This window comes from Eubalaena glacialis, chromosome 4 (genome assembly GCF_028564815.1).
Source record: "Eubalaena glacialis isolate mEubGla1 chromosome 4, mEubGla1.1.hap2.+ XY, whole genome shotgun sequence".
NCBI classification, from domain to species: Eukaryota; Metazoa; Chordata; class Mammalia; order Artiodactyla; family Balaenidae; genus Eubalaena; species Eubalaena glacialis.
In genome coordinates, this window is record NC_083719.1 from 169,902,712 (window position 1) to 169,916,589 (window position 13,878).

The following is a 13,878-nucleotide window of genomic DNA, read 5'->3' on the forward strand; positions in this document are numbered from 1 at the left end:
CAAAAATTTATAAAAACTCACACTCTGGTTTTCCTTCCTGTAATTTTTCAGGTGAAATCAATTGAGGCTAAAACATGAGGAAAGGGAATAAAAGTTAACACAGGACTTCCTTTTCCAGAACTACTCTCTAAGGACGTCTTTGCTACCTCACTTCCACTCACCTTCTTTCCACGTTGCTTCTGTCACTGGAAACACAGTCCTGATTCTCCTTCATGCAATCTGCACCTTCTTCCCTGCCCTAGCGTCATCCACTGCCATCCTCCAAACAGCCCCCAGCTTCTAAAGAATATGAAGCACTCACAAAAGGGCTTTTGTTGTTCAATGACATCTTATTTGCTAAATGTTTCCTCTTGACTTCTGTGTCTTCTGACTGATCTATGGCTGTCACCCTTCCAAGGGTCTGGGTGAAATACCTGCTGAGTGCTATGTTAGAAGTGGCTTGTTTTTCCTAAAACTTATGGTTTGTGCCATATATTCCACTACCAGTGTTCTGGAGCTGGCTTATACTGACTCACAAGAGCTGTTAGGGCTTCCCTGGTGGCGTAGTGGTTGAGAATCTGCCTGCTAATGCAGGGCACACGGGTTCGAGCCCTGGTCTGGGAAGATCCCACATGCCGCGGAGCAACTAGGCCCGTGAGCCACAACTACTGAGCCTGCGCGTTTGGAGCCTGTGCTCCGCAACAAGAGAGGCCGCGATAGTGAGAGGCGATAGTGAGAGGCCCGCGCACCGCAATGAAGAGTGGCCCCCGCTTGCCACAACTAGAGAAAGCCCTCGCACAGAAACGAAGACCCAACACAGCCAAAATAAAATAAATAAATAAACAAATGTGGGGTTAAAAAAAAAAAAAAAGAGCTGTTAAATTTTAAATAATTTTGCAAGTTGGTTGTTAAACCATTGGTAACTTACAAATGGCCATGGTGGAAGTATTTAGACTATGGGAACTGATAAACACTACTAACCAAGGCTTTTTGTGTGTTTTGTCTTGGGATTTGTCTTTTTTTGGGGGGGAGAGCTAATTTACCAACACATCACTCTCTCTACCTGTGCCTTGAAGGAGATTCTTCATTTCTTCTGTGAAATCACTGCCCTCCTAAAATTCACTTCTGAAGATACCCTACTAGAAAGTTTTTGGATTTCAGATTTTGTGTTTCTTTTATAACTTACCCTCCCCAGTCCTCACAAGTACTCCCCCCAAGTGCTGAGCCCCTACTCTTGTCCAGTCACTGTTAAATCTCAGAGATCACCCATCTACAGAGAGAAAAACACATCCTTTTCCCTTTGATGCTATATTCACCCCCACACCAACACCCCTCATCTATCATTCAAGAAACAAGGACAGTTCTGAAGAGTACCATGACGTTTAAACAAAACATTTGATGAAAACTATGAACCTACATAACCAAGAAGCTCAAATAACCCCAAGCAACAGGAAGAAATATGAAGAAAACTACAAGGTACAGCATAATAAAATTGCTGAAAATCAGTGATAAAGAGACAGTCTTAAAGCACCTGGAGAGAAAAAGACACATTTTGTACAGAACCAAGAGAATAAGAATTACAAGAGACATCAAAAAACAATGCAAGCCAGGAGACAATAGACAGATATCTTTAGAGTATAGAAAGAAAAACTTGTCAACCTAGAGTTCTATATGCAGCAAAAACACCTTTTCAAAAATAATGTTACCAAAAATGACAGAGTAAGGACTTCTGAAAATAAATTTTATATCCATAAAAGCAATGAAAACACTGGACATTTTTCCAGAATCAACTTTTTCAGAATTCTGAAAATCAAACAAAGGCAATCTGGGGAGCATTTACTCAAGAAAAAAAAATGAATCTTACTAAATCAGTGAGTTTTATGGCCTGTTAACTTGTCATTTCTTACTGTCCCTTCTCCTGTTTTGCTATAACCTTGAAAACCAACACCTGCAGTGGTGAAAAACAGGAGCAGGGCAGTAACAAGAGGGGTGGGACAGCACTGGATCTCCTTCAAAGACCAATCCCCAGGGAATTATCATGTAATCTGTTTGTTGATTCCCTGGAAGACCCCATTAGCAAGACCATATATATTTGATCTGACTCAGCACTCATCCAGTACAAATAGGCCCCAGGGGCATTTGGTTAAAACAATCAAAGGCCATGATTTGAAACAATCAAAGTCATGATGTTGTTGGAACATCATGACTGCCAAAAGCAACACATAATAATTGGGTAAAAACTGGCTAACCAAAAAGCTTAAAAAGAAAACATGGGGAATGAGATGTCTATAGCAGACTCTGAAAAGCTCTCACATACTTCTGGGATTCTTGAAGGCCATGTGCTTTCATAGGATTGTGCGTACTCCCAGAGATGTGTGCTTGCTCAGGAATGACCTGAGAAGCCCTAAGCACTCACTTCTGGTTAACGTGGAGGCTCAACACAAGCTAGAAATGAAGGCTGAAATGAAACTGTACACTGCCTGACTGAATGCTGAAGGCAAGTCCCAACATACAAACTGAGGTCCACCACAACGACTGGGAGACTTATTGGTTACACACTTCCTGAAGGAAGAGGGAAAATGAGTTATTGTTCAATTGGTAGAGTTTCACTTTTGCAAGATGAGAAATTCTCTTGCACAACAATGTGAAAATAATTAACACTACTGAACTATATACACTTAAAAATGGTAAAGATGATAAATTTTATGTTATGTGTTTTACCACTTTTTTTTTTAAAAAGACATAATAGCCTGGCAATCAATGAAGTCTTGTAGACAAAGTCATTTTCATGGTTCATTTGAAAAGTTTCAATGTTGTGCATGCTTCCACAGTTTGGTGTACTAAGTTTTGTTTTGTTTTGTTTTTAATTTTGTCTAGTTTCTCAACAACTAGAAGAATTTTGAAATGTCATCCAGAATAACCAGGACAACTTTCATATCGTTTCTAATTAAAAGATTCATGAGTGGTTCTGCAGTACTAGAGTAGACAAGGCAGACAATCTGTTCAAGTGCTTCCCCAATTGTGGGATTGGTGACAGACCATAGTTTCATTTTGTACCTTAAAGTCTTCCTTTGGGAATATGCCAACAAGGAATGTCATCTGGCCTTGAATGCCAGTTGTGATACTTGCTATTGTCTACACAGTCTTCTACTGTGTTAGTTTTAGCATCATTTAGTGGCCTGGGATAGACTGCACATGCTCCTACATCAATTACACATGCTCCTACATCAATCCTACATCAATTACAACCTGCAACCAAACATCTAAGTGTAAATATTTCCTTTAGCTCTTAAGAGAGGAATCACAATTGGCCATTCTGTAGCTTCTGGAAGCTTCACAAACTGTTTTCACAACCATTCAATTAATTGATTTGGACCATCAGTAAGGTAAAAAACACCTGGTTAATATTTCAGGATCATCATGATGCAAGAGATGAAAACTGAAAAGTAGAATTTGATGAACAAACTTCTCCTTAAGACAAATGTTTTGAAGTGTCCAGGCTAGATTTCTAAAGATGGAAATAATGCACCAAAGGCATAAACATTTTTAAACGTTCACTCTGAAAGTATTTCAAATCTACAAAACAGTTCCAGGGGTACAGATAGTTCCCTTTTACCGATATTCCCCAGATGCTGACATCTTGCATAACCACAGCACAGTTGTCAAAGCCAGGAAATTAATATTTGTAAAACAGTATAACTACGGATCTTATTCAAGTTTCACCAACTGTCCCACTAATGTTCTTTTTGAAAGTTTTGTGGAACCTGGCCAGTTATCGCACATCACATTTGTTATACTTCCTTGGTCTCATCTAATCGTGGACAGATCCTCATTTTCTTTGTCTTTTACAGCCTCAACACTTTCAAAAGGTATTCACCAACTGTTTTGTGGAATGTCCCTCAGTTTGTGTTTGTCTCATGTTTTCTCATGATTCAGAATTCAGGCTGTACATTCTGGGCAGGAATATCACAGTGTACCTACCATACTTGGGGAGAGTGGGGTAGGACACATGATGTCTCTATCTCAATACTGGTGGTATTAACTTTGACTGCTTGGTTTGGTGGTGTGCCTGATTTCTCCACTAAGCAGTTTCTGTTTATTCCCCCTGGATATCTTGTGAGGAAATGCTTTGCCCTCCTAAGTTTAGTATCCACTGACAGTTCTTGCCTGCAAAATTACTGCTGTGGTGTTTGCCAAATAGCAGTAATTTATTTCCATCCTTCCTTCTACATTTATAATTGGGATGCCACTGAAGGGAGGATCTGCCCCTTTTATTTATGTATTCACATCACAATGGACCAAACATTTCCTTTTCTATGGGTATGAACAATTTTTAAGATTTTGGATGGACCTGATAAATTGCCTTCAGAAAGAGTGTACACTTTACAGATTTACACTCCCTCAGGTACTACATGAGTCTGTCACCTTTCTATACCCATACCAACAGTCATTATGTACAAATAAATTCATTTGTTTAAAAAAAGGATATCTAGTAATTACTTACCTTTGCAGTATATTGCCTCTTATGTATCTTCACTGTTCATTTGTTTTTCATCTTCCATCATTTGTTATTTTATATAACATTGCACATTTCACCCTTGTCACCTACGAGATCTTTTTGCACTGAGGATATTATTACAAATGGAATAATTTGAACATATTTTCTCAATTTCTTTGCATTTTACCTTTACTAATGAATGTCAATTTTACAGTTTTATACGGTCAAATACATTGATGTGTTCCTTTTTTATTTGTGCTGTTGTAGAAAGTTCTTTACCAAATAAAGATACTCAACATGCTCTCTTAGACTTTTGATTAAGTCCAAATTTTTATATGTATTCCTTTTATTCTTCTGGATTATATTCCACTAGGCTTTCCAACATAAACTTTTTTCTTTGTTTCAGTATTTTCCCCCAAAGTTCAGGAATTTTTAAAGGTACAATTTAAATCACTGGGGAAATATATATATATAACTTTTAACATTAATATGATGCTAACCATCCATTTGGGGGAAAAAACTCCCTACTTCACACTATTTATAAAAATGGATTCCACATGGATATGTGTATTAGAAAAATATTTTTTATCAAGAAAATACAAACTCTACAAATCTAGTCAGCTGGATAAATACATGGCAGATTATCTATCCCTGGACAGTTTGCTAGCATTAGATTAAAGTGAAATAAATATGATTAAAATATCCTTCATCGTATTTATACAATATTGCTTATATCTTAGATTATAACTGAGAGCATACACTATAAAATCTTTTTACTGTTCACGAAAGTTTCTCTAAAGTTTTTGGTTACGTTCAAGTCTCCTTATCAGGACAGCTATACCCCAAAGCAAGATTTTTATTTGAATAAAAAGGGGCCCATAAGTTGAAATAAATAACAGTATAAAATATATATTTACAAACATTTATGATTACTAACATAAATATTAATTTATATTACATGTAGGCATAATAGAAGATGATAAAAAGATAACTGTAATGAAGATGAGGAAAAATACAAAACCAAATCAGGGATTCAGGTCTCTTTTTGTCAACACAACACACAAATGCCCCAAATGCTATATGTAATTAGCTGTAAACATCTCATAACAAACCAAACATCCAGGGGGCTCCCTCTGCCCAGGATGCATTACCGGATGTGGTACGCCCTGAAGCACTTGGCATGGACGCCCTTCTGGCACTTCTCGCAGCGGGTGTTGGTCTGTGAGTGGCACAGGGCACACCGGGTCCTCTTGTCCTGGTGGATGATCCAGTGCCCAATCATGTCAAAGCGGCTCTCAGTTTCCAGCCGCCTGCTTCGCCTCCCTTGGGATGACGTATCCGCATTGCTCTCTAGGTACACGCAGGCCACGTATCTCCGGAAGGCCAGAAGGTCCACCTGGGCATCATGGCAGCATATCCTGTGCAGCTGCCATGCATTGTTAAGAGCAGCATCAATAACATAGCCAATGAAACTCGAGTACCACTTCATACCCCGGATCTTCACCTTGTACTTGGCGATGTTCTGGTCCATGCGGCCGACACCCCCAACCTTCTCCTGGTACAGCCTCAGCAGTGATGGCTGATGAACCTGGGCCTGTGTCTTGGCTGCTCCCGAGTGATGGCTGGTCAGCCCTGCTGGCTCTATGCCCACAGCGTTGGAGCAGATGTTGACCACACTGCTATCATGCCAGCGGCACACGATGATCTCCTCACTCTCATCAACTTTGTAATCAAACGAACCCCTCTTCATTCTCTTCAGTTCTTTGGGATCTTTAAGGGGACATCGTTCAGTTCTGTACTCACGAACAGTTCCTGTGGCCTTCACTCCTTTCTTCTTTAAAATGGACATCAATTTGACACTTGTAAAAACCTTGTCAAAAAATATGTGGTATGGCAGACACCCACGTGTCTGAAGTGCATCCACAAATTTCACCACCATACTGCCTCCTAGGTCCAGGCCCCTGTCTGGCTTAGTGAACAGTGTGCCCTGTGAGGGCTCGAACCACACCAAATAGCCCCTGCTGGTCGTCCCACACCAGATCTTGTAGCCCAGCCGCACAGGTTTCCCCGCAGGCAGATGCTTGGACCCCCGGTGTCCAAAGTACTCACACATAGACTCGCCAAAGCTGTAGAACTCTTCCAAGGGTGCATGCTTCTGGAAATTGTAGTTCATGCGGACAATGAGAGGCCTCACCTTGGCAAACCTATCACTTTCATCAAGCTCATTGTTATCTGCAAAATGCAGGTATGAGAAGATCAGTTCAAATCTGTCCCTTCTAATTGCGTCAGCCACAAGATGATGATGTGAATCAGGGGATGTTTCCCAAAACATCCTTCTCCTTGGATAGGAGATATACCCACTTAAAATCAAAATGCCCAAAACACACTTCAATTCCTGGGCTGTGAGACCCAGGTTGACATTCTTCTGCCAAGCATAACGATTGGTTTCATTAACAATAAAATTAATTGTTCCTTCATCAAAAAACAATTCAAAGAGGCCTACAGGACTCAGTTCCTGGCTTTTGAGATCCTCCATATGAGGATCTGATGCTGTCCAACTGGTGAAGTCCGGGCGGATATCTCTTTTGGTCCAAACATGTTGAGGTTCCACTACTGCCTTTTGCTTCTTCATGGCTGGCTGCAGCTGCAGGTCATCATCCTCCTCCCCGGTGCCAGAGTCCTCAGGCACAACAAAGGCATGCAGCACATTGCCGGGCAGGTGGGTTCCTCGCCGGCCATCTTCATCACCCGAGTCCTCATCAGTGAAGTCCCCTGAAGCATTGTTGGGCGGTGCAATGAAGATCTCCTCCCTACTCTGGCCAGATTCCTCCTCCTCCAGAGCATTCAGAACCTCAAGCAACTTCATGGACTTCAGTTTTGATCCGGTTTTTCTCCTGGTAGTGAGGCTGCTGCGATGAGAGGAAACAGAATGAAGATAGGCCATGCAGGAAAGCCAGTGCTTCAGCAGAAAACTCCACTAAAGCATTGCCCAAGAGGAGGGCACTCCCACTGCAACAGCATCTTGGACCTAACACCATAAGGCATAGTGCCTGATAAGTGAATTTTCCAGACAAACACAAATTACTCATCTAAGTGCAGAAATATTTTAATGAAGGGAGGCATTCTAAAGAGGTATTCCATACTTCCTTTCCTTCTTAAATAAAGTGTCTGAATAGAGGATCCCCTCTAGTGATGAATCCAGGTGCCACTGTTATCACCTGGTTAACAGTAACTGTCAACGGGAAGGCTCGGCTGCTGAAGTGACATCCACCGATGTCTCCTGACTCAGTGGCCCTAGCAGCTCTGCTTTCATGCTTCTGCCTTATCTGTCTCTTCCCTTTTTCTTATTCACGTGGCATATGTAAGTTTCCTCACTTCCCAAATTCTCAAACTCTCCCTACTTGAACTCTCACTACCCAAATTCAGGACTAAACAGATTCAGACAGATTTTCACAAAGCTCCCTAACATCTGATATCCTACTGCATACTAACTGCTAAATAGATTTGGAAACATGGAAACCCCTGCTATTCTAACTCTCCCTGTGCATGTAGGAACCAAAGACAAGAGATATTTGTATTTAGTGGGCACCAACGACAAGCAGGTGCTGCCCAGGAGCTGGCAGTGGGCACACTCCATTCCCTGACCTGCATAGCAGTTGTTTCCAAATGGAGGAGACAGATGACACATCAACAAACACGTAGCTATGCAGGCCGGCGTCAGGTAGCGATGAGGGCCATCTTGAATAAGGGACAGAGAGTGCAGCAAAGGAATAGGGCTGGGGGTGCTACTTTAGACATATGATGAGGGAAGGCTCACAGGGCAGATGGCCTGGAGAGGTGAAGGAGTGAGACTTGCAGAGAGCTGGAGACTGGGTGTCCCAGAGGGAGAGAAAGAACTGTAGGTACAGGTGCAAGGCCCTGTGGTTGAAGGGACTTGATATCTATGAACAGCAAGGAGGTTAGTGACACTGCAGATGTAGTGCGGGGAGGAGAGTAGAGCAGAGGTGGCTGGGTTCAGGGCCAAGGCCCCACAGGGTTCCAGAGGTCCTGATCAGGACTTCCAGTTGTATTCAGTTATCACAGGAAGCCCCTGAGGGGATGGAGCAGGACAGTGAGGGGTCAAATACATTACTCTGGCTATGAGAATAGACTGGACTTGGGAAGGTGGGCACTGCTGCTGCCCTATGCCTTGGCCTCTGCATGAGAAAAGCTGTGCACCAGAGGGAGGATGCAGGCTTTACCACAAAGGCTATTTCTCTGCCTGCTCTTAGGCTTTGGAGTTTAAGCTGCATTAGAGATTCACCCCAACCTCACTTCCAGGACACTGACTCCACCAGCCACCCCTGCTGGAGGCTAGAGCACAAGAGGTCTGACCTCTGGGGAGATGAGGTATGCCTCAAGCTCTCCAGGTCCAGCCAGAAAGGGAGAGGAAACCTGAAGCTCTTCCTTTCCATGGACCTCGAACTAAGACACGTTCTCAAAGGGTAACAGCCATCTTCATGCCTCCCCTGACCTCCCCTGGTCTACAGCAGCAGATCCAGGCCTGCCCAGCCACAATCTCTGCTAGTCTCACCACTCAAACTGCTGCTCAGCCACAGGCCCTCAAACACCTCTGTGCATACCTGTTCAAACCCTTGGAATGAGAAAGCCTGCAGGAACTGAGGCAGCCCCACAGACAACCATCTTGTGTCTTGAAAGATGAGGAAAGTAAATCACGTTTTTAGATCAAGTGCAGAACTACAGCTACACAGCTGCACCCGTACTGTACCACACACACTCCTTTGTCTGCCTTGTCTTTTCTCCAATCTTCCTCTCTCCTCTCCCTCCTTGGTGCTTCATAGACACCAAGTGCTTAGGGTGGCCAGCAGGACTGAGAACTGAAAATGTTATAGACTTGGTCTTTCAAAAGCAGAGAAGTAAATACAGTTAGCCTTGAATAGCATGGGTTTGAACTATGTGAGTCCACTTATACATAGATTTTTTTCAGTAAATACGTCCTGGAGTACTACATGATCCTCAGCTGGTTGGAACCTCCAGTGCAGAGGGCCCGATTATAAAGTTATACACAGATTTTCAAATGCGCAGAGTCAGCACCCCTAATCTCCATGTATTCAAGAGTCAACTGTACTTGCATAAAGTCTTTCATCAAACTTACTCTTACCTTGATGATGAAGCCATGATATACTGTGAACATGAGGTTGTCTTTACTTGCAGAGTCTAAGAATCTGTAAGACAACAGAAGTCAGTTTTAAGAAATCATATCTTAATTAGCAAAGGAATAGGACCTTCTCTACCATTTAAGGGAAAAAAATCTCAAGATTCACTATCAACCAGAGGGAAATGGATCAAGTACACACAGGAAATGATGTGTAGTTGACTGGCTAGTCAGAGGGAAAAAGAACAAGCTCCCCCATCTCACACCTCACAACAAAATACATTCTAGAGCAGGGTTTCCCATAGTCAGACTATTGGCATTTTGTTTCTTGTGGGGGGCTGTCCTATGTATTATGTGATGTTTAACAGATTAGATACCAATAGAACAACTACCCCACTAGTTGTGAAAAACAAAAAGGTTTCTAGACAAATGTCCTCTGGTGGGGAGAGTAGGAGGTAAAATCTCCCCTGGTTGAAGACTACTGTCCTACATCAGCACTGCCAATAGAACTTGCCACAATGATAGAAATGTTTTATGTCAGTGTTGTCCAATATGGTAGCCATGAGCCACATATGGGTATTAAGCACTGGATATATGGCTAGTGTGACTGAGAAATTGAATTTTTAATTTTATGTAATTTTAAGTAATTCAAATTTAAATAGTCACATGTGGATGGTGGCTACTATATTAGACAGTGCTAAGTCCTAGATGTATTAAGTATTAATTTCAAAAAAGCAAAACTTTTAAAGTATATTAATAACCACAGAGGGAAACCTTTCTTATAGAAAACACAGAAACTTAAAGGAGGATGGATAATTTTAACTACATCAAACTTCCAACAAATCTGTAGTAGGCAGAAGGCCCAAAGGACCCCAAATTGGTTGAACTCAAATAGGGCTACACCAAGACACATTATAATTAAATTGTCAAAAGTCTAAGACAAAGAAAGAATTTGGAAAGCAGCAAGAGAAAGAGAAATTACATACAGGGGGATCCCTATAAGACTAGTAGCAGATTTTTCAACAGAAATTTTTCAGACCAGGAGAGAATGGGATGATATATTGAAAATGTAGAAAGAAAAAACTATCAACTAAGAATGTTATTCCCAGCAAGCTGTCCTTCAAAACTGAAGAAGACATAAAGACTTTAACAAGCAAACAAAAGCCGAGGGTGTTCATACCACAAGACCTGCTTTAAAAAAAATGCTAAAAGGAATTCTTCAAGTAGAAGTAAAAGGGCACTAATTACATCATAAAATCATATGAAAATAGTGTAAAACTCATTGGTAATGGTAACTATAAAGTCAGTCAGGTAATAGGGGTGCATAATTCACTATCAACTCTAGATTTAAAGTTAAAAGTTAACGCATATATGTAGAATCTAGAAAAATGGTACCGATGAACCAGTTTGCAAGGCAGAAATAGAGACACAGATGTAGAGAACAAATGTATGGACACCAAGGGGGGAAAGCGGGGGTAGGGGGGTAGGGGGGTGGGATGAACTGGGAGATTGGGATTGACATATATACACTAATATGTATAAAGTATATAACTAATAAGAACCTGCTGTATAGCACAGGGAACTCTACTTCGTTTTACTGTACAGTAGAAACTAACACAACATTGTAAAACAACTATACCCCAATTTAAAAAAAAAGGAAAAAAAACCATTTTAAAACAACTATAACTACAATAATCTGTTATTAGATACATACTATAAAAAGTATGTAAACTGTAGCATCAATAATCTAAAATGTGAGGGGGAGGAGAGTAAAGTTTAGAAATGTTATAGAAGTTAAGGTGTTACCAGTTTAAAATAGGGTGTTATCATTTCAAGATTATTTTATGTAAACCTCATGGCAAACACAAAAGAAAAACTTATTGTAGTTACACAAAAGAATATGATAAAGAAGTCAAGGCATAATGATACAATAATTCATCAAATCATAAAAGAACACAACAGGAGAAGAAACAAAGGATTTATAAAACAGAAAACGATAAACAAAATGAAAACAGTTAGTCCTTACCTATCAATAATTACTTTAATGTAAATTCATTAAATTATCTAACCAAAAGCCACGGAATGGCTTAATGGATAAAAAAATAAGATCCAATGATATGCTACTGACAAGGTACTCACTTGACCTTTAAATATACATATAGGCTGAGTGTAAAAGGATGGAAAAAGATATTTAAAGCAAATAGTAACCAAAAAAAAACAAAACAAAACAGGGGTAGCTATACTTATGTCAGTCGAAATGAACTTTATTAAAATGGAAACAAGAAAATAAGATAATTACATAATGACAAACAATCCATCAAAAGATATAACAATTGTAAATATTTAAGCACTAAATATTTGAGCACCTAAATATATAAACCAAATATTGAGAACAAAAAGGAGAAATAAACAGCGATAAGATAATAGTGGGGACTTTAATACCCCACTCTCAACAATGGTAGATCATTCAGACAAAGAATCAATAAGCAAACATCAGACTTGAATGCCACTATAGACCAAACGCACATACAAGACATATACAGAACATTCTATTCAACAACAGAAAAATATACATTCTTCGTAAGCACACATAGAACATTTACTGGGATGTTACATGTTAGGCCACAAAAAAAGTCTTAGCAAATTCAACAAGACCAAAATCATACTAAGTATCTTTCCTGAACACAGTGGTATAAAGCTAGAAATCAGTAACAGGAGGAAAACTGAAAAACTCAAGAATGCATAAAAATAATTCTCCTGAACAACCAATGTAGCAAAGAATTAAAAGGAAAATAAAAAAGTATCTTGAAACAAACCAAAATGGAAACACAATATACGAAAACAGGGGATGTTAGCAAAAGCAGTTCTAAGAGGGAAATTTATAGCCATAAACACATACAGAAAGAAAAGAGAACTATCTCTAATAAACAACCCAACTTTACACCTCAAGCAACTAGAAAAAAGAACAAACTAAGCTTGAAGTTAGCAGAAGGAAGGAAACAATAAAGATTAGAGCAGAAATAACTAAAGGAGAGAAGAAAAAAATGAGAAAAGATTAACAAAACCAAGAGTTCATTCTTTGAAAAGATAAACAAAATTGACAAAACTTTAGCTAAACTATCCAAGAAAAAAAAAAAACCAACAAAATTATAAATCAAAGAGGAGACATTACAACTGATACCACAGAAATACAAAGAATCTGTGCACCTAAAACTATCACATTGTTAATCAGCTATACTCCAGTATAAAATAAAAAGTTAAAAAAAATACAAAGGATCATAGAGGGTAGTAGGAACATTTATCTGTCAACACACTGGACAATGTAGAAGAAATGGATAATTCTTAGAAACAAAAAATATACCAAGACTGAATCTAGAAAAAAGAGAAAAAGTGAACGAACCAGTTACTAGTAAGGAGACTGAATCAGTACCCAAAACCTCCCAACAAAGAAAAGCCCAGGACCAGATGGATTCAAGGTGAATTTTACCAAACATTTAAATAATTAATGCCAATCCTTCCCAAACTCTTCCAAAATATCAAAGAGAAGGGAACACCCCTAAACTCATTTACAAGGTCAGTATTACCATGATACCACAGCCAGAATAAGGACATTACAAGGAAGGAAAACTACAGACAAATATCCTTGATGAATACAGATGCAAAAATTCTAAATAATATACTATCACACCAAATTCAACAGTACATTAAATGATCAAATGGGGTTTATCACAGGAATGCAAGGATTCTTCAATATATGCAAATCAATCAATGTGATATGCCATATTAACAAATTGAAGGATAAAAACCATATGATGATCTCAATAGATGCAGAAAAAGCTTTTGACAAAATTCAACAGCCATTTATGATAAAAACTCTCCAGAAAGTAGACTAGAGGGAACCTACCTCAACATAATACAGGCCATATATGAAAACCCACAGCCACCATCATTCTCAATGGTGAAAACCAGAAACCATTTCCTCTAAGATCAGAAACAACACAAGGTTGTCCACTCTCACCATTATTATTCAACACAGTTTTGGAAGTTTTAGCCACAGCAATCAGAGAAGAAAAAGCAATAAAAGGAATCCAAATCAGAAAAGAAAAAGCAAAACTGTCACTGTTTGCAGATGACATGATACTATACATAGAGAATCCTAAGGATGCTACCAGAAAACTACTAGAGCTAATCAATGAATTTGGTAAAGTAGCAGGATACAAAACTAAGGCACAGAAATCTCTTGCAT

The 13,878-nt window shown here is 39.6% G+C and overlaps 1 protein-coding gene across 1 annotated transcript; it reads right to left on the reverse strand.

Annotated features, from left to right (window-relative positions):
* Positions 1-5,551: 5,551 nt before the first annotated feature.
* Positions 5,552-7,421, reverse strand: PGBD2 (piggyBac transposable element derived 2). Its single transcript, XM_061189021.1, has one exon. The coding sequence runs from the start codon at positions 7,419-7,421 to the stop codon at positions 5,625-5,627; it is 1,797 nt and encodes a 598-aa protein (XP_061045004.1). The 3' UTR covers positions 5,552-5,624.
* Positions 7,422-13,878: the final 6,457 nt, after the last annotated feature.